The sequence below is a fragment of the Terrapene carolina genome, unplaced genomic scaffold (genome assembly GCF_002925995.2).
Source record: "Terrapene carolina triunguis isolate 2854851 unplaced genomic scaffold, T_m_triunguis-2.0 Scaffold236, whole genome shotgun sequence".
Classification (NCBI taxonomy): domain Eukaryota; kingdom Metazoa; phylum Chordata; order Testudines; family Emydidae; genus Terrapene; species Terrapene triunguis.
Window position 1 is genome coordinate 15,778,069 of NW_020664587.1, and position 25,702 is coordinate 15,803,770.

The 25,702-nt window shown below is 40.7% G+C and overlaps 1 protein-coding gene across 1 annotated transcript; it reads left to right on the forward strand.

Moving 5' to 3' along the window:
- Positions 1 to 3,782: 3,782 nt before the first annotated feature.
- Positions 3,783 to 21,267, forward strand: AGO4 (argonaute RISC component 4). The gene is made up of 17 exons (XM_024202908.2): positions 3,783 to 3,991; positions 4,556 to 4,676; positions 6,706 to 6,887; positions 7,176 to 7,312; positions 7,409 to 7,543; positions 7,753 to 7,840; positions 8,271 to 8,418; positions 8,515 to 8,634; positions 9,248 to 9,376; positions 9,553 to 9,686; positions 11,714 to 11,898; positions 12,176 to 12,335; positions 13,448 to 13,763; positions 14,658 to 14,792; positions 15,459 to 15,560; positions 15,820 to 16,019; positions 17,322 to 21,267. Exons 1-17 carry the CDS (start codon positions 3,783 to 3,785, stop codon positions 17,428 to 17,430), a joined length of 2,610 nt encoding a protein of 869 aa, XP_024058676.1. The 3' UTR covers positions 17,431 to 21,267.
- The last annotated feature ends 4,435 nt before the right edge of the window (positions 21,268 to 25,702 follow it).

The following is a 25,702-nucleotide window of genomic DNA, read 5'->3' on the forward strand; positions in this document are numbered from 1 at the left end:
GATTCCTGGTGACACTGGGTCCTGAGGAGGTTGGGGGCTTGGCTTCCTTTGCTTCAGGGGGTGCCCAGCCCCCTGGTGGGGGAGAGCCCAGGTTGAGCTGGGTGCTGGTGTGTACCCTTAGTCAGAGGCCTGTCGCCCTTGCCCTCTCTCCCATCAGCCCTCTCTCCAGGCCCCACATGTTATGGGGCCCTATCGGACTAGGGACATGTAGCTCTTTATTTGATGATCTCCTTGCTCTTCTCAAGAGTAGTTTAAATGCGTGAGGGAGGGGAAAGGAAGTTGTTTCCGCCTCCTGAGTCCAGGAGGTCTGGCACCTGATGCCAACAAACTCTGTGCTGTGCTTTAAATCCAGTTATTTTTTTGTGTCGGGTGTATTCTGATATTGAGTAAAGACATTGGACGTATTACTAGCAGTGACTGATTCATAGGTGGGCGAAGGAACCCATGAAAATTTCCATTCCCCCTCTAAGTTCTGCCCACGGTAACTTTCCAGCCAGAGTATTTTCGCCTTCTCTAAATGTTTTTTGCTGCAGCGTGTTTAATAATTTGCTAACGATATTGCAATGTGTGGTTAACCCTGTCTGCAGCTCTTAGGCCTTTCACAAATCAGTGATACTTTCTGTTCTATACTGTTCAGTTGAGTATTTCCTAAGAAATATATAGTTTTTTTTTTCCTAATAAGAATAGGTGAGGCCATGCTATTAAAAATGCCCTGAATGTAGTGACGGTTTCATTCCACTGCTACATTTGTAAGTAACAAATTGGGATATGGTTGTGGGAGGTTACTGCCTGGTCAGTGTAGAGGTCTCTCTGGCAGAGGTGATACTGACATGAAACCAGACTAAGTGTATCTCAGCGAGCTGTCACTTTTAAAGAGGAACTTAAGTGGGTTGCTAAACTTTACCAGCAGATTCACTATACAGTCAAAACTTTCTGCATGACAGACAGGCCACTCAGTCTGCTATAGGAGTTTTTCTACGTAGACATACTACAATATGATTTGACTTCTTAAAAATGTAGATGAGTTAGTGTGGAATACAGCCTTAGCCAAGGAAGTGACTTGATGTGAAAGAGGAGCAGTAGGGTGATAGGTTTGAAAATTGGCATACACAGTACATTATGGTTGCAAATAAATTGTATGATGTCATAAAAACATGCCTAACTTTTGAAGGTGGGCCATTGTAGAAAGAGTTTTGACTAAATCTTGAGCCTTACATGGTCATTAGAACAAAAGCTGTTGGTATATGACAAAATGTCACCTTTTATTGGATGCGGAACTTGGTGAGTATTGTCACATGAGATAATGGTTAAAGATTAAAATGTGTGCAAGAGGTATTTCTTGACCGAAGTATGTATATCTACACCTAGGTTCTAGAATACCTATCCTAGCAAGTTGATATTTTCAGGAACTCTGCAAAATCTACAGCAATAAGTTATTGATCTGAAGACCAAATCTACCCTCATTAATTCCACGTCTTGGGAGATGTTTTGAAAGATCACTGTTATAGGTGTTACTTTGAATGTTTACAGTCTGTTAATCAATGTGTGATGCAGTATAAATTCACACATTTCCAAGAGGTCCTCTTTCATTTGTGTCAAACTGCTTCCCCTCGGAGGTACCTTGGTTATAGGCTGTTAACACATGGCAGGAAAACTAGAGCAACAGTGTGGGATACAAATATTTCATCCTAGTGAAGTTGAATGGACAAAATTAAAATTATGGAAACAAATTATATAAATTGTAGTGAAGTCCTGGTTTCAGATGGACAATAGCATTTAATTTACTACTTTGTATCAGAAAGAATAAGAATGATTATAAAGAGAAAATGTACAGTAATATTAACCTCCTTTCTTGACGACAAATGTCTGGAATTGTTTCGATTCCTAATTTACAAAACTTGCAAATACTGAAGAAGGTAAATGGGTAACTATAGTTGGTCATTTAATCTCTTTTAGCAGGTCAGTGCCCACAAAAGCTATACTGCTTCAGACTAATTAGCACAGGATTAATGGATCATCTCTCTAGTATCCAAACAAGCACAGCAAACTTTGATTGCCTTCGATGATTCATGCTTTTTAACTTTTTAAAAATGAAACTGTATCCTACGACAAGCTGTCCTTAAATTAAAATAAATAAAAATATTTATACAGGTGCAGTGCCAATGGTGCACATGGCGTGTTTGATATCTAGTAAGACAAACTCTGTGCCTCAAGGAAGCTGGTGTGCTGTTCTCCTCAACTTTGGAGAATTGGTATATCAAACGGACTACATCTACTTGGAGTATCACCCTCTAAGTACTTTAGCACTTAAAATATTTTAGTGTTAATAGTCAAACAATCTATAAATAAAAATTGGTAATTTAGTGGAGACTTAGAAGTCTTCCTATAAAACAAAGGTATATGGCTTCTTGGGATTTAGTCTTGCATGCAGAAGTTTATTGCTGCATTTCTAAGGCTTCCCGGCATGTCTATTTTTCTCCCCACCCCCTGGGATAAATTCAGACCCTCTGTTTGTCAGCCCTTTGACTGAAAGGGACACTGTCAGCTTAAAATTTTGTCAGGTAAAAAAAGCTTTTAAAGCAGCTTCAGTTATTAAATTTCTCCTAAGTTATCCTACCAGTTTTTGTGGCTTTAAAGTCATGCTTTTTATTTTTCAAACATTTTTCTCTCCTTTGTTGCTATGCAAAAGACTCAAGCAGGGAAAGCTGCCTACACAAGGGGAATCGTGAAATTGTGACTACACAGAATGCTGTCAAATGCACAAAATAAACTGAAAAAAATATTTTTTTAATTCAGTCACTTCAGTTCAAGTGTTTAAACAATAGTGAGTTTTTAAAAAATCAGACACATTTGACTTTCAAATAAGCGTTCCTTTAAATTATGTAACATTCCAGTTCTAACTTATATCTTTGAGGAAACTGGCAAAACATGACATTGGCTAATTTGAGTTCAAATATGTCTTCCTTCTTGAAGCCTCTGCAAATTTTCTCAGTAGAAATAATTAAAACCCAGATTTTTATAAGCAACCGTAACCAGTTCTATTAACAAGACATGGATGTCTTTACACTAATAATTTTGTTGAAAACATTTTACTCTTACTGTTTCTCTTCCTTTAGGGGAAACTGTCCTCCTCACTCCCATCTTTGTGTTGGAATTTGAAATTGGCCTGAGCTTTGTTTACATTGAATCGCATTTCCCGGTTAGCATGTAAACAGCATAGCATTTTTTGTGGTAGTGGAAACCACAATATTTTTTGTCGGTCCTATATAAAAAAGGTATTTTTAATTTATATTATAGAATAAAAAACTCTTCACCAATTCCAGATACTATCAATTTTCAGATAAAAATTGGACCTATAATCACTTGATCATGCCAAGAATCCGTCATTAAATCCTGACTCTGAGCATAATACATGGAAGCCTGTAATTGACTTAATAATAAACTCTCTATTATTCACTAATGATACTATACGCGGTGATGAGTATATATAGTATACAAAAGACTAAATTCCATCACAGGGCTTTGACTTCATAAATCGTGTTTACAAAAGTAGATTTCTTACATACATTACTGCTGTAATTAGTTTGTGTTTTGGGTACATGATTCTGTTCTTCATGAAAATCATTTAGAACTGTTAAAAGGCGATGGAGCCACTAAGGAGCACTTTCATTTGTAAATCTTGCAACCTGGGCAAGGCACTTCAGACTTTGTTCCCTCGTCTGTCATAAGGAGTCTTCAGTTGAATTACAGTCCTATCTCCAGTTGGGAGGACATTGTGTTACATGATCATTTATTATCTCAAACTTTTTTCTTTGACTTTCACAGGGCCCCCAGCCAGCCTCTTCCAGCCGCCCCGCCGCCCCGGCCTGGGAACTGTTGGGAAACCCATCCGTCTCTTAGCCAATCATTTTCAGGTGCAGATCCCTAAAATTGATGTTTATCACTATGATGTAGATATCAAACCAGAAAAGCGGCCCCGAAGAGTGAACAGGTAAGGATGGCTTAATAAACACTAAAGCAGCCTCAATTTAAGGAAACTCTACTTTTTAGCAGTTCTCCAGCTGCTGTCAAGTATAGTTTTATATATGTGATGTAGGTAATAGTTGCCAATTTAGGGCTCCTAGGTGCTGTGGAAAAACAAATTGTATCCTATTCTCAGAGAAAGCTGTATTCAAAGCTTTTACAGTTGGCCTGTAAATGTAGAAAACATTGACAAATATGTTGTAGGAACAATCCTACACTGGTCTCCCAGTGGGCCAAATAGTTTTTTCTGTCTATAATTTAACTAATGGTGGAATTTTGGTAGAAGCCATTTGTTCTTTGGATCACATTTTTGTTCTCCATTCTGCACGTGTGTTTGCCCTGTGTCTCTGTTCAGGGGCAAAGGGGCTGCTGGCAACTTGGGTAGGTGCAGAATCAGGTGCATTGTTGTCTCTGATAGCAACCGGTTTCAGGCTTGAGTCCAGTTATGGCCAATCATAACAACTTTGCTAATGCATCACTGAATTTGCCTATTCTTCAAACTAATCTATTGAACAATGCCATTCCTCTTTAGGGAGGTGGTAGATACTATGGTGAGACACTTCAAGATGCAGATATTTGGTGATCGGCAGCCAGGATATGATGGCAAAAGGAACATGTACACTGCACACCCATTGCCTATTGGGAGAGATAGGGTAAGTGTTGTAGTAGACAGCTTTAATCTTCCAGTGACTTGTTGCCGTACCAACACTGCAATACCATGTATCGTTTATGAAGTGTGCTGGGATAAAAGGTGCAATAGAAAGAAACCTTACAGTTAGTAGTATTTGAAAACCAAGGGGCAATAGGAATTGTATGAAATCCAAGGATCTGGGTTCTTCAGTGGACTCTTTTCCAGGAGCTCTTGTGTTTGTGAACTTGGCCTCGACAGTGTAAATCAACACACTGTGGTCTGGAGGCTGCTAAGACAGATCACACTTCTTGGTGTAAATTTTTCTCAAAAAGGTTGTTAAAACCACTTAAAGGGCAATACTGTTAGCTGCTTGACTGTTGAATGACCTTTGAATTGTACTTTGCAGCAAATGTGCTGTTCTGGTTCGATTGGATTTGTTTAGGCAAGTCCTAACATAGGAAAGGAGTGCCAGGGGGCCAATATGCTCTAGCACCAGCTAAACTAGTTGCTGCCAGGCCTGGTTTTAAAGTTCAGAACCAAAACAAAGAACAGTTTTCTACACTAGACTCTCAATTTTCCCCCCATCTACTTGAAAACAAAGGCTTCTGTAACTCACTTCCTCTCTACAGACGTATGGTCTCATAGTACAAATCATTAGTTATACATGTTAATTTACTTATGCTAGCAATTTTCTCATGTAAATTTACTTGAATAAATCCAAGGCAAGAAACATTTTAATTAAAACTGAAAATTTGAGTAGAATCATTAGGTTCTCTTAATATTCGGTTTTCTAAGACTTTCAACAGAAGATCAACTTGTCTGCCTGATGGTGTGATTTATTTTATGGTCGTACCCAAAGTCCTAAACTTGGAGTGGAGCACAGTTCTGCTAGGTGCTATCCAAAGACGCAGGAAGACAGTCAACATCCCCAAATGCTTAATCAGAACAGACTAAAACACACTTTAAAAGCAAAGAGTAGTGGGGAAACATGACATACAAGCAAACTGATCAGGCTGATGAGACACGTGACTTGTTCTAGTTCCTATTTTTAAATACATTTTTATTAATGGTGGCAGAGGTATAGAGAAGGGAAATAGCAGAAGAAAGTGAGGTAAATAGGAACAAGGGAGGAGGGGGAAGGAAGTTGAGCACAGAGTGTAATGTAGCATTTATGGATCAACAGTTACCAGATATTTCAGATGCTTCCTTTTGTTTCTCACAACAATGTCAAGGAAGTTAGTGGGCCTCTTTAAATTTACTCTTTCTGAGGATAAACATTAACTAACTGTCACCTTCCAGTCAAGCCTTATGTTTACAACTCCGTAATTTTCAACTGAAATATTTTAGTGTGTCCTAGTTTTTAATAGTATGTTGGTAGATAGAAATATATACCAAAACTTCCAGATTTGGGTGAAATCTGTGTAGATACTCAGTTTTCTGGAGAAAATTAACCCTACTTTACTCTCTGTTCTGAGGACCAGATTACTGGTGGCACACTGCCACGTGAGGGAGACCCTGTAGACTAATGGTGGAAGAGAGTACTTTTCAAGTAGAGTGCTCAACTTCTGGGGAGGAACACTTTGCATCCCTCATAGATCTTTGATTCCCTTGGTGATTAATTGTGGTGTTGACTGGTTCCCGAGGAAGTTCAGTGCATTGACTTGAAGACTAGAGGTTAACATACCTTTACTGTGTTGTTATGAACACAAACCAGCCTCTTCCTATCAATTCTTTGGGACAAAAAGTGGATGACAATTCATAGCTTTCTTCTTAAGTGCTTTGGTGTCACCATATTAACCTCCAGTTGAAGATAATGGCTAATACAAACAGAACCTCAGAGCAGATTCTTGGTGTGACTAAATTACCAGGTTTCAAACTTCTCTATGCAACTACTCTTGTTTGCTGTAGAATTCCCTTAAATTATTACATCCTAGTTGAGAAATCACCTGTAGACTCAAAGCAAGTCCATGAGAATGAGTGTTGCTTAGTGTTGCGCTAGGATATTGAGTCTGTTAATTTATGTTTGTGCTGCATCTGCTCTGATTGTTTAGGTGGATATGGAGGTGACGCTCCCAGGTGAGGGAAAGGACCAGACGTTTAAAGTGTCTATTCAGTGGGTGTCAGTGGTCAGCCTTCAGCTGCTTCTGGAAGCTCTGGCAGGGCATTTGAATGAAGTTCCTGAAGACTCTGTACAGGCACTTGATGTAATCACACGGCACCTTCCCTCCATGAGGTGGGTACTTTTGATTGCAGGTTTCCTAATCAGTCTCCGCTTGAATCAATCTGTTAAAGTTGTGCCTATTTGCCATTGCTCCAAACTTAAACTATACTGCTGCAAAAGGGGTGAAGGGATCTGTTGTGTGGTTATTTTTTGTTGTTTTTTAATACATTTTTGATACATGCGTTAGAAGAAATATGGTCTGCCCCATGGAACCTACATATATTAGGACTTGAACTTTTGGGAACCCAGGGAATACAATGAAAGAGAGAATCTAAGTGTTAACTCTTCCTGTTTCATCAGGTACACCCCTGTGGGCCGTTCCTTCTTCTCTCCTCCTGAAGGTTACTACCACCCTCTGGGAGGAGGCAGGGAGGTTTGGTTTGGATTCCATCAGTCGGTCAGGCCTGCCATGTGGAACATGATGCTCAATATTGATGGTATGCAAGAACTTCTGTTTTTAATGGCATAAGAAAGTTCCTTCTCCCCCTACCTTCACCTCCTCTAGACTAAATATCCTGTCTTTCTGTTCTTAGTATCGGCGACTGCTTTCTATCGTGCCCAGCCTATCATTGAGTTCATGTGTGAGGTCCTGGACATTCAGAACATCAATGAACAGACCAAGCCTCTTACAGACTCCCAGCGTGTTAAGTTTACCAAAGAAATCCGAGGTAAATGCATAGTTTAAAAACTGCTGGTGCAAAGTATTGGAAGCCTGTGGGCATATTAAATTGTGCTACCAGAGTTCACAGGCTGCAGACCCTGGAAACTGGCTTATTCCTTGTCACTCATCTTTCCCAGTTGAAAGTAAATCTTAGAGGTGGTAATAGGTTGACTGTGTCTGATTTTTATTTTGGTGGCTTTTGTCTTGGGTTTTCAGGTCTAAAAGTAGAGGTTACCCACTGTGGCCAGATGAAGAGAAAATATAGAGTTTGCAATGTTACCAGGCGACCAGCGAGCCATCAGACGTATGTACACAATATCTTCTATAAAGTGAAAGCTATTGGAGATGCTAAGTGCCTTATTTCTACAAGGGTAGCTGGCTCAGGAGTCAAAATATCCATATGGCTTTTAAAAGAACTCTTAATTTTATGAGACTGATTGGAACAATGACAGTGGATTTGGGCTACAACTGTACTTTCTCCACAAGATGAATAATTAGAGAGATGCCTTGGCTTTTAAAATGTGTCTCTAAAGCCATAATTTTTTAACTTGGCTTCAAGTCCAATGCCCACTGAGAAACTATTTTATACATACGTTTACATAAAGAGAAATAATAACTATAGAAAATGGGCATTTTCAGGGCTTTCAAATATATGCTCCATATCACTTTTTAAAAAGAATTAACCACTTCATTGTGAAGCGTAATCAAAGCAGTGCATTTTTTTTTTTTTATAGGTTCCCTCTGCAGCTGGAAAATGGACAGGCTATGGAGTGTACAGTAGCTCAGTATTTTAAGCAAAAGTACAGTCTGCAGCTGAAGTATCCTCACCTTCCGTGTCTCCAAGTGGGACAGGAACAGAAACACACTTATTTACCACTTGAGGTAAAGGGGTCTGGTAACTTTTAACTGGCACTGCATTGTGACTTACACCCCTTGTTTCAGAGGCAATAAACCATCCCTAATTCTGTTGCTGTGTAGGTATGTAACATTGTGGCAGGCCAACGATGTATCAAGAAGCTAACAGACAATCAGACATCAACTATGATAAAGGCAACTGCAAGGTCGGCACCAGACAGACAGGAAGAAATCAGCAGACTTGTGAGTAGCTGTAGTTCAGCTTTATGGAAAATAGTCGTAAGACTTTTTTCTCTTTCCCTTCAAATGTTTTTTGATAGAAAATTTTCAAGTTGTGTGTATCACGTTTTTTTTTTCACCATAGATGGGTTTTGTGTATATCTTTCAAATGATTTCCATTGGAAAATTCTAGCAAAATCCATAGAATTTCTGATCCCTTTAAGGTACCTCTGTGGATAAGCAAACTAGCCAAGAATAGAAGAAACGGAAGAGACTTTTTTTCTCTTTTAATATAAGCCAGTAGTCCCCAAACTTTTCCGCTCTCACCCTCCCCTTAGCAGTAATAGAATGTGTCTGTGCCCCACCTCCCCATGCCAGGAGTGGAGTCATGGCCAGGCTGGGAGCAGGGGCCACAGCTGCGGGCAGGGCCGGGGCAGAGCGGGGCTAGGTGGCACTCCCTCTCAGCCCCCTCATGGGGGCTGGTCCGGGCCCTGCCAAACACCCCTGGACATTTCTCGATGCGCCCCACAGTTTGGAGACCACTGATATAAGGGGATACAGCTTGAGCCACTCTGTGCTTATTGTTCTAATAACAACCACCTGAAATACTATGTATGGTTATGATGATGATCTCCAGGTGAAGAGCAACAGTATGGTAGGTGGACCGGATCCGTATCTGAAGGAGTTTGGCATTGTGGTCCATAACGAAATGACAGAGTTAACAGGCAGAGTATTGCCAGCGCCGATGCTGCAGTATGGAGGCCGGGTGAGTTCTTGATATCTATTGTAAAATAGCTTGTTGTTAGAATCAGACTTATGAAGCATTGGTGGGTATTTTGTAATTTAAAAGTTCACTTCTACACAAACCTATAGAGAATACTGTTCACTGCCTTATCAACCTGATCATAGTTTTTAATTTTTAAGTTTTTTGTCTTTATTTAGAACAAGACTGTAGCTACACCAAACCAGGGTGTTTGGGACATGAGAGGGAAACAGTTCTACGCTGGCATTGAGATTAAAGTTTGGGCTGTTGCCTGCTTTGCACCTCAAAAACAGTGCAGAGAAGACTTGCTCAAGTGAGTATCTTTGTGCTACCAGCAGTTATGATAGAACATGCACCACACTAGGATGGTATAGATAATATTGAGCCCTGCCTTAGTGCAAGGAACCGGACTAGATGACCTATTGAGGTCTCTTCTAGTCCTACATTTCTATGATAACTTGATGTGAACACATCTAACACGGTAAAAGCAGGAAATCCTTGCCTTTTAGTAGCTTAAATATTTGCAACGTGAAGGTGGGGAATAACCAAGTCTGTAACCTGAACTTGGTAAACCGTTAAACTAGGAAAAGGATTAAGGTGCTCATATTGCTGTTGAAATGCTATCTTTGGAGAAGATGACAACCGTGTCTACCTCTGCTTTTTTCCTCTCACTGCCTGCATTTGGCCTATGTTTCTCTTCTGATGACTGGTCCCTTTGTTTTCCTGACTTGCTCCTCGTGCTTGATCAGCTTCCCAATCAACATGTACTCCTTCCCTCTCCTCCAAATAACCTACAAAAGTTCTAAGTATCATCTTGGTTCATATCCATAGAGGCTTTCAGGTGGTGTACTCTTGATGCCAGAGAGTCCGAGTTAGGCTATCCTTCATGTTGTAAAGCACTGTAGTAGTGCAGAGAGCGGGATGTACTTATTGAGCTATTCAGTGTTTGTGTAATGTTCTACTGAACTCACTTCTTACACAGTTCAAATTTCTTTATTTTTAGATATAAACGAAATGCATTATTAACATTGTGTAGCTAAACCAGACTGTTAAATGTTTATTACCGTTAATATATATGGTACTTTACAGAACATAGAATAGACATTGTCCTTTGTTTTCTCTGTTAATATTACACGGAAGCACTAAATTTTTGAGGGTTTTGGTGCTTCATTTTAGGGATTCAGGAGGGGAAGGGAGATCACTAGAAATGTCAAACTGTTTTGGATTGGATTGTTAGAGAGGACTGGCTTAAAACTGCAAAAGCAAGGAAGCTGAGTATCTGGAGAACCTTGCTTGACTAACTGTATTTTCAGTATTTCAGTGGTTTCAGACAATGGCTACTTTAAATGTATGTGCTGGAGTATTTCTGCTCACGAGATCTGTGCAATATAAGGGTCCAGTGGAGTTGGTCATGTTGGGGGGGATTTAAGACAGCTACTTACCTACTTCTGCAATACACAAAATGAACACAACTAAATGTTTAATGAGTCTGATCCTTTGGTAATGTTGAACTCTCTCTCCTTTGCTTGGTACAGACAGGTGTTTGAGGCATTACATCTCCATTAATGCACGTATAATAGTACCTGCAGCGCCAATAATTCCTTGTCCTTGTGTACATTGTATATTTCATGTGCTTATCGGTTCTGTGTGCAATGACGCAGGGTTAGCTGATTTTGGAACAATAACTGAATTTCCTGTATGTGCATTTTAATTTTAACTGTAATTATTGCATTAAGTTGCTATTTAACTTCTTGCTGCAGTTTCAGTTTACAGAAGTCATTTCCTGTCTTAAACTGTTGGAGATAGTATTGCTTTGGGCTGTTTAATAATCACTGAGTTTTAGTGGTGGGCGTAGTGATTTGATGATAAAGGAAAGTCCCACCAAATAAACTGTGGCTTTTGTTAATTTGAGACTCAAATGTGACTGTCTGCATGCAAAACTCTTGTTGACGTCAGAGCGTTACCTGTGTGTAAGGACTTCAGGATAAGCCCCATTATTGCTAAGCCAAATTTCTTCAGTCATGCCAAAGGCACCTGTCCTAGATGAAGAATCTATGGCTGGTTCAGGTTTCTAAAATTGTGCTCATGTAACTCATGTGGCTGGCAGGACATTTGAACAATTGCAGTGTGTGAAGACATGAAAAGTTTCTCTTCAGTCAAAACTAGAACTGTGCTAGTGAAGGTCTAAGTTGGGTATAATTTAAAGAGAATTTTAGCAGTATAAAACTGACTATTCAATGTAATAATGTAGAAGATAACGTGCCCAGTTGCCAGAGGACTGAAATGACTGGAACTATGTGGACTGATTTGCCAAAAGCTAGTACTTCATTTGTTTTCTAGGAGTTTCACAGACCAGCTGCGCAAGATCTCCAAGGATGCAGGGATGCCAATCCAAGGCCAGCCATGTTTCTGTAAATACGCACAAGGCGCAGACAGCGTGGAGCCGATGTTCAAACACTTGAAGTTGACCTATGTTGGTCTGCAGCTCATAGTAGTGATCCTGCCTGGAAAGACACCTGTGTATGGTATGGAAAGGCGATTATAAAGTTAACTCACTGTACATCATCTGTACTTAAAGGTGCCTAATGATGAGATGGGTAAAGAGTAGCAATGCCTTTTTCTGTGATGGGTTTTTTCTAGAGGTTGGTTAATATCTCACTACTTTTGTACAGATATAGTTACAAAGAGTGGACTCTCATTCACTGTTGAATCTTGACCTACTTTTCAAATGTCTTACAAGGGGGGAGGTAGGGGAGCATTGATGCTTCTGATAATCAGAATCACCTTGCTTTTCTGTTGCAGCTGAGGTTAAGCGTGTTGGTGACACTCTCTTAGGAATGGCCACGCAGTGTGTTCAGGTGAAGAATGTGGTAAAAACCTCACCCCAAACTCTGTCCAATCTTTGTCTGAAGATAAATGCAAAGCTTGGAGGGATCAACAATGTGCTTGTACCTCATCAAAGGTTAGATCAAATTTAAAGCTTTAATGAAGGCTTAACTTAGCAGGCAAAATGATTATTTTGGTCTGCTTTTTAATAACTAAAACGGTACCTCTCCAAACAATGGGTGGGTTAGAAATCTTCTGTAGATGTTGATGCTTTTGTATTAAATGGGACAAATGATCATGCCTTCAGTTTTAGAACTGAAGCTGCACAACACGCTATTTTATACATTGTACCTTAGGATAAAGCCTGCCTCAGGTTTCAGACTTGTCCAGCAATGTGGCTGAAAAGGAGACAAAGGGTTGGAGTAAAATAAAATGAAAAGATGGGAGAGCTCTAAAATTCTCAAGTCCCATCAGTGTTGGTCTTCTGTTAGCACATGACCATTTTCTGAATTGCATTGGGAATTGTCACCCGTCTCGTGACTACGTTTTCACGTCTACTTCTCTAACCAATAATGTATAGTAAGCTGTCTAGACATACAGTTTGAGGGATGACTACATCCAAAATTGTCCTGAAGCAAGAAACCTATTTTTCTTTCTGCTTGGTTACATATGGAGCACCTAGTCAAAGTGGCTATGATTCCTGATCAGACACCTGTTGTCTTTATCACAGACATCACTTAGCTCTGTAGTAAACTGTAAAGCCTGTTCTATTGCTCATTTCCACTAACCTCCCTGAATAACCCCCACTCCCTTTGTCTGTCCCTTCCTGCTTCTGTGTCCTGATCCTTCCACCTTCCCTTCCAAGTATCGCCTTAAAAACACGCTTCTTCTGTGAGGCCTGTAAACACTAGTTCTTCCCTTCTTGTGGTGCTCTTCTAATAAGTGAGAGAAAGTGGGGAGGTGAGTGAAATTGTGGCATATTAAACTTCAACTTTCAGCCACCTGCACCTCCTCCCTCCCACCCCCTTTTTTCTTTTTTGGTGCTTCCCTTTCCACTTCCCTTGTCTGTTCTCTCTAGATTGCAAGCTGTGTGGGGGCAGGGACACTCCTGTATAAAATACCTGGCAAGTTTTCAGTTCTTAAGGATATTTCAGATCTACTTGTCTAATCTTTCCTTGTCAGATGACTTGCTACGTTTAACTCTTTTCCTTCCTTGCTTTTTGACTAAGCCTTCTTTAAATTGAACAGGCCCTCTGTGTTCCAGCAACCAGTCATCTTCCTGGGAGCAGATGTCACTCACCCTCCCGCTGGGGATGGAAAGAAGCCGTCCATTGCTGCTGTGGTAGGCAGTATGGACGGCCACCCTAGTCGCTACTGTGCTACAGTGCGTGTGCAGACCTCCCGTCAGGAGACTTCCCAGGAGTTGCTGTACAGTCAGGAAGTGATCCAGGACCTGACTAACATGGTACGAGAGCTGCTGATCCAGTTCTACAAATCTACTCGCTTCAAGCCCACACGGATCATTTACTACAGAGGAGGAGTTTCAGAGGGACAGATGAAACAGGTATTTTCTAATGACATTTCTTTGGGGTTCAATGAAGTCTTGCCATTGAGAATCTAAATGGTCTTGGCAAATGAACCCTACTGGAGGGGAGACTCCTTAATGGATGGCACCCTGGCACACAGGGCAGCCTGAACTTGCCTTTATCTACATCAGCTGTTTAGATGAAGATTCTTACAAACATTTCTGCTCAGAGAGTGGCTTGATGGCGCTAAGCTTCAGTTTTGAAACACCTAGACCCTGTAGAACCAGAGGCTTGAATCTTGTGAACATCAAGAGAGCCCTTTGTACAGTACTTGGGAAAGGTAGACTGAGTGCAGGTGATCAGATCTGGAAGCCTTTGGGGTGAGAGACTCTCGACAAGAGGTCTTGTCTGCTCCATGCGGGTGCTAAAAATCCAGTCCTGCTTTCTGGAGGAGCTGGGTTTGCTCTGGGTTACTCAAGGTTAAAGTTCTCCTCCTTTCCATTGTGAGTGAAATATTGTGGCTAATAGGCTGCCACCCTCCACCCCAGAGATGGCTCTGTTAGCGAGGCTGTTTTATAATTATATAAATACACTATTGGATCCTTTTGGGGGTGAATGTAAATGTAAGGTAAATTAGTTGATCAATTCATACCTTTAAACTCTACAAGTTTTTTTTGTTTTTTTTAAATCCTATTTAATGTAAGTCTCTAAGAAGCCTCATTCTTACCTTAAATTTCTAATCAAACGTGAAGGACAAGGATTTGTTTAGCAATCTTCATATAAGCAACACTTTAAATTTTCCTTTTGTTTTCCCCCTCAGGTGTGCACACAATGAATTGTGCTTTGAATTGTATTGTTGTGAAATTACATCTGTTCAGAGAAACCAATTAGAATACTGTCCTGCATACTGAATTCATCACTTGTACTTCTAGGTAGCTTGGCCAGAATTGATTGCAATCCGGAAGGCCTGTATCAGTTTGGAAGAAGATTATAGACCAGGAATAACCTACATTGTTGTGCAGAAAAGGCATCACACTAGACTCTTCTGTGCTGACAAAACTGAAAGGGCAAGTAATGTTGTTGCGTACACAAGTGGAGGAATTGTGTAGAAATGTGAGAACAGCTGGCTGGGGATGATGTCCAGTTTACTTACCAGAGTAGTGGAATGATTCTACTCTGCAGTAAGCAGTGTTTCTAAGCAAATCAGGCTCTTGTGGCAGGGTGATCCTTGGCACCAAATTGGGGGTCTGGAAACTTGCCTACTTTGTCTCTAAATATGCGTGAGTCTTGTTCACATCATCAAACTGCCATCTCTTCTCAGGGAAGTTCCTGGGCTTAAGATTGCATGCATATTGCAGGTCCCAGGGAGAGGGTCTGAGCAGGGGTAGGGTTGGGAAATTAAACTTTCAGTGACCGCTTGTGATATGCCTGGATTATCCAGTTTTAGGCCTACTCTCACCCATAGTTATAATAGTGCTACCAACAGCCCAGTTTAAGTATATACCGACTGGCATGGGCTTTTTCTGGAGCCACATTTTTACTGTTAAAACTGCTCAAGTCTAGATTCCCAGAAAATGACCCGCCACATTGCGAACATCATTTAATCCTTAGTGTGGAAAAGACCTTAATACTTTCTCACTTTCATGAGCACTACGTTCACTAGAAGCTTAAAATAAGTCCATCCTGGTCACATGCAGAAGTAAATGTACTAATTACAATCTTTTTCCAAACAGGTGGGTAAAAGTGGTAATGTACCAGCAGGGACTACCGTGGACAGCACCATCACACATCCCTCTGAATTTGACTTTTACCTCTGTAGCCATGCAGGAATTCAGGTAATCTTCAATCTGCACTAGACTTGTGCTGTTGGGAGCTGTTGTCACTTACAGATAACAACAGCATCTGTTTACAGTTTGAGCAGACTTGCAGTTTTATCAGTTTTATTTAACACATGAAGAATCAGTGCTAAGATTCTGATCTATCACTTAGATATAAATATCTCTAGAATGAATGATACTGATTCAAGAAGTCTAGAGCTCCATCTGCCTTAGATTGATATAATCCAGTTAAACATGTATTTGCCTCCTTCACCAGGGTACCAGCCGCCCATCTCACTATCAGGTCTTGTGGGATGACAACTGTTTCACCGCAGATGAATTGCAGCTGCTAACCTACCAGCTGTGTCACACGTATGTCCGCTGTACAAGATCCGTCTCCATTCCAGCTCCTGCATACTATGCCAGGCTGGTGGCATTTAGGGCAAGATATCATCTTGTAGACAAGGATCATGATAGGTAAGGAATGAAAGGGTTCTGTCTCTTTACAGTAGACTGTTTAACATGTCTAAAAAATCTGTTTTACTTGTAAGTGAAGAATAAAATCCTGATAACTCTTCTTCCTTTCCCTTTATACCAATCACTGATTTGAACTGGCCTTCTGTGTGAAACAATTTGGTGGGTTCTCAGTCTAGTCCTACCTCAAATAGCAATGTCTGACAGTGTTGAGAGGCTAAGAATTGATTGGAGCATGGAGACTGCTTCCCCCTTCTTGTTAACTGGGATCCCTCCAGTTCAGGGGCAGGCAATTTGGCAGAGCAGTGCTCTGTACCTGCCCTGTGCATAGATAGCAGATGTAGGTCTCCAGGATTGTCAGTTCATCAGTAAAGTCACTAAAACGACATTTTAAAAATTTAGCCTTTCTCAGTAGACTGGATATGCCTCAAAAAGCCAAACTATAAAATGTGGTGGTTAGTTCTTACACATTTCTATTTTATTTAAATGGATGGTTAACAGCCGTGGGAAGAACTGAAGCTGAGGTCAGAAGAGTCTTTATTACAACAACACACTTGTGTGTTTTGGTGTTGGGTTTTTTTTTTTTAATCATTACTCTTTCCATTAGCGCAGTGTGAGCTTTTTTCCAGTCTTCTTCATTATGGAAAAAAATATTTTTCTTTATGTAAGTTTGAAAATGTAACTCCAACCATTCTGCCTCCCTGTGCCCTTAAATGGGTTTGTATTAGAGCTGCTGCAGCTAAAGCACTGTAGTAGAAAGTTAGGTTTTCCTTCTCTCCAGCTCCTTGTGCGCTTGGGAGGAATCATAAAACTGAGTTTCTGGTGACTCTTGTTCACAAAAGATCCCTTAGTACTTTTCAGGTGGTTCATTTGAGGCAGCATTGGCCAGAAGATGTATAGGTCCAAATGCCAGGAATGCCTCTAATCCAGGTTTAGTATGGACTCCGTCAGGCTTTGGGCAAGTCACTTCACCTCTGTTTTTCCATCATTACAAAGGAGATACTTAGCTCACAGGTGTTGGTAGGAATTAATGTTGGTGAAGCACTTTGAAATCCTTGGATGAAGGTGCTGTAGAAGTGGCGATTGTTGGACTAAAATGGAAAGACTTACGTACAGTATACTAATGGAGGGCTCCTCCTTGCACTAATCTGTATGATCAGCTACTGGCCTGAGTTAGTGCTCCAGGAGCAGACTATCCCTGTAGCCAGAGATCGCAGGTACAGAACCTTGAGAAATGAACTGTTTAAGTGTGTTTGTTTTTGTCCCATTGTACATAGCCCTCTAAATGTGTCTACATCTTTACAGTGCTGAAGGCAGCCACGTTTCAGGACAGAGCAATGGCCGGGATCCCCAGGCTCTGGCAAAGGCAGTGCAAATCCACCATGATACCCAGCATACAATGTATTTTGCCTGAGTCCATCTGGGAAGACGAGGCAGAACCGGCAACCCACGCAGTCCTGAAATGTTTTGAACGCCTACTGCTTATAGCTAGGGCTCAGTTTATTTCAGACTGCGTACTACCAGCAGCTCTGAACAGTCGCACTGAATCTACACTTCACAGCAATGTCTGATGCACCAACACAATTGAGCCATTTGTTTTGTTGTTTTAAGTAATAGAAATTCATGAACTGTCTTTTCTGATGCATTGGACTGAATTTTTACCTCAAAGCGCAAAAGGCCGATCATCCTGAAATTTTTAAAAGACTTGGCATGAAAGATTTTTATTGAATATTTTGCTAGCTATGGTTTTTAAGTTATCTCCTCATCCCACTAGTTTATCAAGATGACTAATTCCCTTTCTTCATGCACTGCTTAGTAAGTATGCATATTATGGCAAAACATTTTACTCCAATTCAATGTAACCATTCTATTGTGTGGGGCCATAGATTTTTTTTTTAATGGAGATTTTAGATTTCACTACTGTAAATGCCTTTTAACAAACATTAACTTTCACAGGCATTGCAGTTTTTTCAGTTTTACTAGTTCTCTTTTTAATCTCTGCAGACTTGGGCTGCAAAGCAATTGCACTATACTGCGGATTCAGCTAGGTGGTTCTTGTTCTGTGAATGTGTAACATAACCAGATAGTGATGCCTGGCAGCAGGTTTTAATTATGATGGTTACAAATAATACTGCCATGATATGGTAACAAGTACTGAACCATTTCCCCTTCTAAAAATGAGAAAATATTTAAAAAAAATTAGCTTTTAGATATTTTTCAAACTTTTACAAAAGTGCCCACTTTATGCTGCTGTGTGGTTTGATAAATCTAGGTGATTTTAAAACTTTTCTCATAGAAGGTTTAACTTTGGCAATAAATTTTTTTTTAAGCCCCCCTGACAGTGTAAAATTCTAGCTGAGGATTGTGCATGAGTTTAACCAACCTTCTTGTGTTGTTTTCTGAACACACAGTTTGGCAGTTTCTGAAACTAATCAGAAAAGACGCACTTCCATGGGTTGTTTTTTAATAATTATTTTTAACTGTTTTATATTCACTGGTGTCCTGTCTACCACTTTTTTTATAAGCTTGGAAATTGGGTGTTATATGTAGGAAAGGCTTGCCAATCTGTACAGTTCTAAGTGTGTTGTGTGACAGTAGCAACCTGAAGACTGGTACCAGCATTTTAATTCTCCTCCCCCCCCCCACCGGAAATCTAGGTTGCTCACACAATTGCATTCAACAGCATGTTTAAAAAGTGTAAATCAAATATATTCTGTCCCAGACTAGAAATTAGTTGTTTTTATTTGCTTGGCTTTTTTCAGCTAAAATGTATAAAAAGGAAGAGGGGCTCTGCTTCACTTAATACTTTTGGAACTCACAAACATAGTACATTGAGAATAGATTTCTTTTAGTGTTAACATGAGTTAACACAGACTAAAATCTTATTTCGATATTCAGCATAGCTAACATTACACCACTGCAGAAGCTAAGAGAAGTTTGAAAAGTCACCAGCTATTGCACTGTGGTCTCTGCCATTGGTGTGGAGTTTGCTGCTAAGTATTGTGTTGTTCCCGAGCTTGGAAACCAGCCCTCTCAAAAGCTCAGCAATATGAAATGCTGTTTTTTCCTTCAGTCTTCTAAATAAGCTTGTACATAAAATAAAGTTTACATTTTTAAATGCTGTCTTTCAGTTGTACCTGAGTAAGCTGAAGTTTGTCTTCAAGACAGTTTTATAACCTACTTTCAGAGTAGTATGCCTCATTAAAATTAGTTTAAACTTTTTCTGTTGGAAAATGGGACTGAAGCAAGCTCTGCTCCTGGTGTGTAGTGTGGACAGGTTTAGATAAGATTCTTTTTAATTTGTTAAACTTTTTTTAAAGAATACCTCACTTGGATAATAATCAGGACATGTGGGTGGGAGACTGACTGCTGCTTCAGCTAGATGGCTGCTTTTCTTAATACTTGTTCAGGGAGAAAACCCTTTTAGAATGAACTTTGACCCAATCTATGGTGAATTTTGGCACCTTGAAGAGAAATTGAGCACCCTTTAGCTTATAGGATCAAAGATCACTGTGGGTTCATGCACTAGGCAAGAATGTGACTGATTAGTCAAGGGTGGATAAGACTGAGATTTAATTTTTACCACCAGATAGATAGATGTCCAGTGCCAAGCACTCCTAGTTCAGATTGAATGAAATGAGAGCCTCTCATCTGCTTGCCTGCAATTAGCCTGAATATTTAACCTCAAACTGTACAGATTATTAGACCTCAGCTAGCTCTGGGAAGCATGGCAAGAACTTTCTAACTCAATCTTGTGTTAGAACATCATAGGACTAAAATACTGGTAAGGGTGCAGTGTTGTCACTTTGAGAGGTAGAGAGAACCGAAGAACATTTTAGATTTAGAATTATTGTCATTGAAGGGTGTGTCTTTTGGGAGGTTATAACTGCAAGATCAAAGTTGCAGCAATATTGTATAGAGTTCTGAAAGCTGAGTGATGAGGTGCAGCTTGATGATCTGAATTACCCCTTGGGACTGACTGAATCGTTATGCATGTGTCAATCAATGGGAAGATGTGCATTCTGTAGCTGTAGTTCTTAGGGTGTTTGGTTTTTTATAAATAAAGCCTGTTGGCCACTGTTTAGCTATGTGGTGTGGAAGATTTTAAATGTAGCAAAGTTTAATGAGTTGGGGGAAGGGGCAGTTGACAGTAAAGAAGAGCAGAAACCCCACTTTTGAACCAGTTCTGCTTTCTTTGTAAACCGTTGGATTCTGAACAAGCTCTGGAAGGAACCAGTTGGCCTGTCTCAGACATTCAGACAGGCCCAACTTATTTATTCTTACTGTAAGTACTACAGTTTAGTGTAGTGCCTGTGGCTGCATCCAAAGGGCATAAAAGGTTGTGATAGACAGGCAATCATGCTTCTTAGGCCTGGTCTACACTAGAAAATTAGGTCAGCTTCACTGCACCACTCAGGGATGTGAAGAATCTACACCCCTGCGGGACGTAGTTAAGCTGACCTGTCGACAGCACTAGGTCGATTTGGAAGAATTCTTTCGCCAGCATAGGGAGTGTCCATACTTAAGTACTGCAGCGGTGCTGCTGTAGCGTTTCAAGTGTAGACCAGCCCGCACAGTACGTATCTTGTTCCAGACAAATTTCAGAGCTTATTTACCTATATCAAAAGTCTTGCCCTTCACATGGGCAATGGCATCCTCTTGTTCACATAGTGTTTAACAACATTTCCCACCCCACCCCAAACTACCTTTGTGGATGTGCTGTAGGATTTTTCTTGCTCAATAGCAAGGCAGTAGCTCTACTTTCATTTTAAGAAAGCAGAGTTTGGAGGGCATTGTATCAATACTGTTTCAACTGCAAGGTTTTTTCCTTGTGAAATTTGAGGAAAGATCTTGTAATATCACAGATTTTCTTATACCTTGCTATTGACATTTTCATGATATTTCTATGTCTAGAGGCTGAAACTTCAATGTAAAATGTTTGCATTTGTTCATTTTGACTTATGATGTAATTTTTGTTTCTATATTGTTAGACTTGTAATGTTTAAAATTGTATTTTATTAAATTTGGACTGGATGTATGTCTATAGCAATACGAGGTACTCTTTCTAAACTGTTATGGGTGGGTTAGCAGCCCCATGTTGCGATAAGATGCTGGTCGTGTACAATTTGCAATGTATTTTTTTTAGCCTGCAGGGATATTTTGTGTTCATGTGTCCAAAAAAATAAAAAATTGGCATTCTTGTGCCAAATGTTCTGTTTTTTTCCTTGTTGGTGTCTAATAAAAATGCAATGTACAGAATCAGCAACAGTTATTGTTGCTTGTAAACAAACGTCTTTCTTAAATTATTTAAATTGTAAATTAAATCTTACATCACATGTAACTGAAACTGTGGAACTCATTGCCACAGGATATTGAGCCCACAAGATCAGGATTTAAACAAAGATTAGACGCTTGTACTGATAACATCCCAATTATATTTAAGAAGGTAAATAAACCTTCTTGCTTCAGGGCCTAAACTAACTATTAACTGACAAGATGTGGGAAGAAATGTCCCCTATAGGTAGGTTATTCCATAATTGTCCACGGTGGCATTTTTTACACTTGAAATATCTGGTATTGGCCATTGATGCAATCTGGACTAAATGGACCACTTGTCATATCCAGCATGGCAATTCCTGTATTATCCGGGCACAAATTAGAGTAAGTACAGGAGCTAATCAAAATTCTGAATAAGAAAGTGAGAGATTGTTTCCTTTTAATAATTGCATACTTCCGCAGCACAAGTAGGTGACAAGGGCAAAAACGGTTGTGCCCAGTGCAAGGGAAAAACAATCACAACTATAAACAGAAATTCAATACACTTACAAGTTATTTTAAGCAGTCATCTTTAATAACCTACCACCTCCTGTATCCCCAGTTTCTTTCTGCATGTATTGAGCAAGAGGAGGAACTGTTCAGGGTGTTAAATTGAACAAGCCAGTTAGAGGCAAAAAACAAAGATGGGGGAAGCACTTGCTGATGGAGTTGCTTGGCTAGCAGGGGAAGGTGATGTCACTTAATGCCTAGCATGACTTCAGTGAGTCTGAAAGTGCTGATGGGGGACAGGAGTGGTGCATGGGGGTCTAGCAGTTTCAGGCCCATACACTAGGGCTATGGCTATAGAGAGCCCGTCAACTTAATTAGCTTCCTCTGCTCGTTGGGGGGATTATGTCAGCAGGAGAGGCTCTCCTGCAGACATAGTGCTGTACACACCGGCGCTTAAATCAGCATAAGTTATGTCATTCAGGAGGTGGCTTCTTCGCACCCCTGAGCAACATAACTCATGTTGATTTAGGCTATGGCTACACTACAGCTTAACTATCATCATGTTACTAAACTGGTAGTTGTAATGCTTGGAAATGCAGTGAGAGTAGGCAGTGCATCCAAGGAAGCTCAGGCCTAGATCTTCAAAGGTATTTAGGTACTTAACTCCTTGTGTTTTTGGCATCTAATTACCTTGAGGTTCTGGGCCTATGTCCCTGTTGCTGGTTCTGTTCCGCAATGGATTTTTGGTCTGTCTTGAAGTTAGAATTTACAGCCCAGTTCTTGTCAAATGAGCAGCATCAGGTTTGTGAGATGCAAGCATCACAAATGTGCAGAGAATTCTAGCAGGCCCCCTTCTGCATTCACTGGATCTGCTTGGGTACGATTGACAGAAATAGGAAGTAGAAAGGGTACCAGCGAACTCCAGTGACACAAACCTGCCTTGACACCATGTCTAGTTAACTGAAACCTTCCTGCCAATGATGCTGGTGTCATTGCCGCCCTTGGCTAAGGCAGCTCTGTCTGGCACGATTACCCTTCAGAGGAGATGAACCTCTGACAATGTCAGTGTTAAGTCTGCTTGCTGTAGATGATTAAATCCTTTCAGACTGATCCATTCCTGGGGGCTGTGCCTATTTCCATTGTTTCTTGCCCTTCTGTTTTACCACTTAACACTAATGCTTGTGCCCCAGATTTACAGTACTTTGTGGACACCCCAAAATGAATGAAACATCAGCTGAGCGTTTGACCCACTAGGGGTATAGCAACAGCCAAACAAAAATGACTTGAGTTGGTCAGTATTAACCCTCATCATGGTTGGTATCCTAGTCTTATTTAGACTACAGCTCCTCCACTGCGGTGTTGGTGGGGTCTGAATAACTAGTCCAGGACGTGCTGCTTCTCAACAAGGGGCTAATGGTGCAGGTCAAGAAAAGTGGATCTGCCAACTCTAGAATCCTCTCCTGCGGGGGGATTGAACATCAGTTCTAGGATTTAGCAGAGAGGGGGTCACCTGTCTGATACATATCACACTGTTTATATTATCAAATGGCATCCCATAACTGTAATTCACATTGATTAGCATGTACAATGTGTAGTTCAATTAAATAATGCGTTGCCAAAGCTTCTGCTACAGCCTCTTAGGGGAACGTCGTCAATAAATGGGGTTAGAATGATGCCACAGTCAGTCTCCTTTGTTCTCTGAGGAGCTCTGGGCTTTCACGGTTGAAGCATAAGTGAAAGTGGGTCATTTGAATCCCGTGGTCATTATTAACCCCCTGCTTGAAGACTCCAGTGGTTTTGTGTGCATGTCTTCAGAAATATCAGGCAGGCTTTTTGTTTGGTAGTTATTTAAAAAATACTAATGCTAAGCATGAAACCAATACTGTTTAACTGAACTAACTCCATGAGAATAAGATGTTAAGTTTCAGAACTACCTGAGTTACTGACGTTTGTGCCTCACCGACAATAAGAATTTGTCTCTGCCATTTGAGGATCTCAGCATGCTTTACAATTAATTAAACCTCACAATCCTCTGCCCTTGTAATGCTTGTAGCAAAGTATTAGGGTGTAGATTCCAGAGAGGGTGAAACTGAGGCACAAAGGTGTATTTCACAGTAAGTCAGTAGTAGAGCCAAGACTGGAACCCAGGAGTCCTGCTGCCCAGAAAATGGCATTTTCTATTAAATTAGCTTCTGCTCTTTAAAATGATAATCTGAGAACCGACTGTGAAAGAAAACTGGGATGTGAAGGTTATTTTTTAAGTCACACCTGGGTTAATCTATCATGCTTTCAGAGAGATGTCTAGCACAACAGGCCCTGATCTGGCTGATGCCACTATGCATTGACTACAGCAATATAAATGTTATGTAACAGTAATAATGTTAAGGCCCCGGTCAGGCAATCTGATCCTTTGGTATTGAGGGGATAGACATGGTGGTCCAGCTGCATGGATCAGATTGCAAGATCGGAGCTCAAGATTGCTGTGGGGTCAGGAATGTAGGCTGCCTTCTAATGAAAGGGAGCTGTTCCTGGAGTGTTTCACACAGATCATCCTTGTGAGATGGTCTTGTAAAGTTCACACTTTGCAGTCAAAGTGTTGCTCATTATTTCTGTCCTCTGCAAGCCCTTGCAGCAGGACAATGGGGAAACAACTAGTTCCAAAAAAGAAAAGAAAAAAAAAATTCAGTGTCACCATCATCCCGGCAGGTCACATTCCCCCCAGAGTGACTAAGTCAATAATGACAGAAGGATGGATTTGGCCCAGAGTTTATAAATAACTGCTCTATGTGCACTTGCTGATACCACCATATAGAGCAGAGAGGGCAGGAAATGCCTGAGCATGAGGCAACTGACAAATGCACCTGACCCCTAAGGCAGACTATTTAGACACTGCTGTTATCAAACAACTGAACGCTACAGGCTTCAGTTTGCTCTCTGCCACCTTCAACCTCCAGGGGCCAAGAAGCATTCAGCATCTAGTTCTGCCTCAGAAATCCAAGGGCACTGTGACCTTGTCCCATGGATGTGGGGTGCTCCCATCAATGCTATCAGGAGTTACTGTTGTAAACCCCTGCTATGCTGATGGTGACTGTAAGGTCTAAGGCCTTTTTCTGCAGCCCCATTAGGACAGCATGAGCCAAGAAGCAGAAAGTCACATCCTCACATTCCATCTAAACTACATTCAAACAATGAAATAGCACACTGTAAAGAAGCTGCTCTTATCCTAATAGTACCCACCACCACCACCAGATAAACAGATCTAAAGATGTTTAAAGAAAACTTTGTTTGACAGCATTCTGTCTGGCAAGGAATCACGTATCAACAGTTGTGGTTGTGAAATCTCGACTTCTTTATAGTTTTGCCTTACATAAGAACGGCCATACTGGGTCAGACCAAAGGTCCATCTAGCCCAGTATCCTGTCTTCCGACAGTGGCCAATGCCAGGTGCCCCAGAGGGAATGAACAGAACAGGTGATCATCAAGTGAGCCATTCCCTGTCGCCCATTCCCAGCTTCTGGCCTTTATGGTCCTTACTTCTCTATTGTTTACCTGTCTGGTTCTTTGATTTCTGTCTGCATAACTAATTTTGCAAGATTTAAATCAACTAAGGTGGTGGAGTATTAGTGAGTAAAGAATTGTTTCGCAATATGTTAGGATTGGTCAAAGAATTACTTTCTAATATTTTAGTAAAATAATTGGTTAAGGTATCGCTAAGCAGGACTCATGTTTCACTATACAAACTGGGGTCCAAAAGGAAGTTAATTGGAACCAACTCCAGGACGCAGCCCAAGATCAGAGCTGCCAGATCTCAACACCTGCCAACTATATCGTGCAGAAGCTGGAGTCCCTGGATGACCTGATCCTGACTGGCCACCAGGAAAAGTTTGTCTGCCTTATTGGGAGTGGTGAGCATTGTCTGC

Coding starts and splice junctions, on each gene's coding strand:
- AGO4 (XM_024202908.2), top strand. CDS start 3,783: ATGATCATTTATTATCTCAAACTTTTTTCTTTGACTTTCACAGGGCCC. Junction 4,677..6,705: donor TGCCTATTGGGAGAGATAGG/GTAAGTGTTGTA, acceptor CTGATTGTTTAG/GTGGATATGGAGGTGACGCT. Junction 16,020..17,321: donor GTAGACAAGGATCATGATAG/GTAAGGAATGAA, acceptor ACATCTTTACAG/TGCTGAAGGCAGCCACGTTT.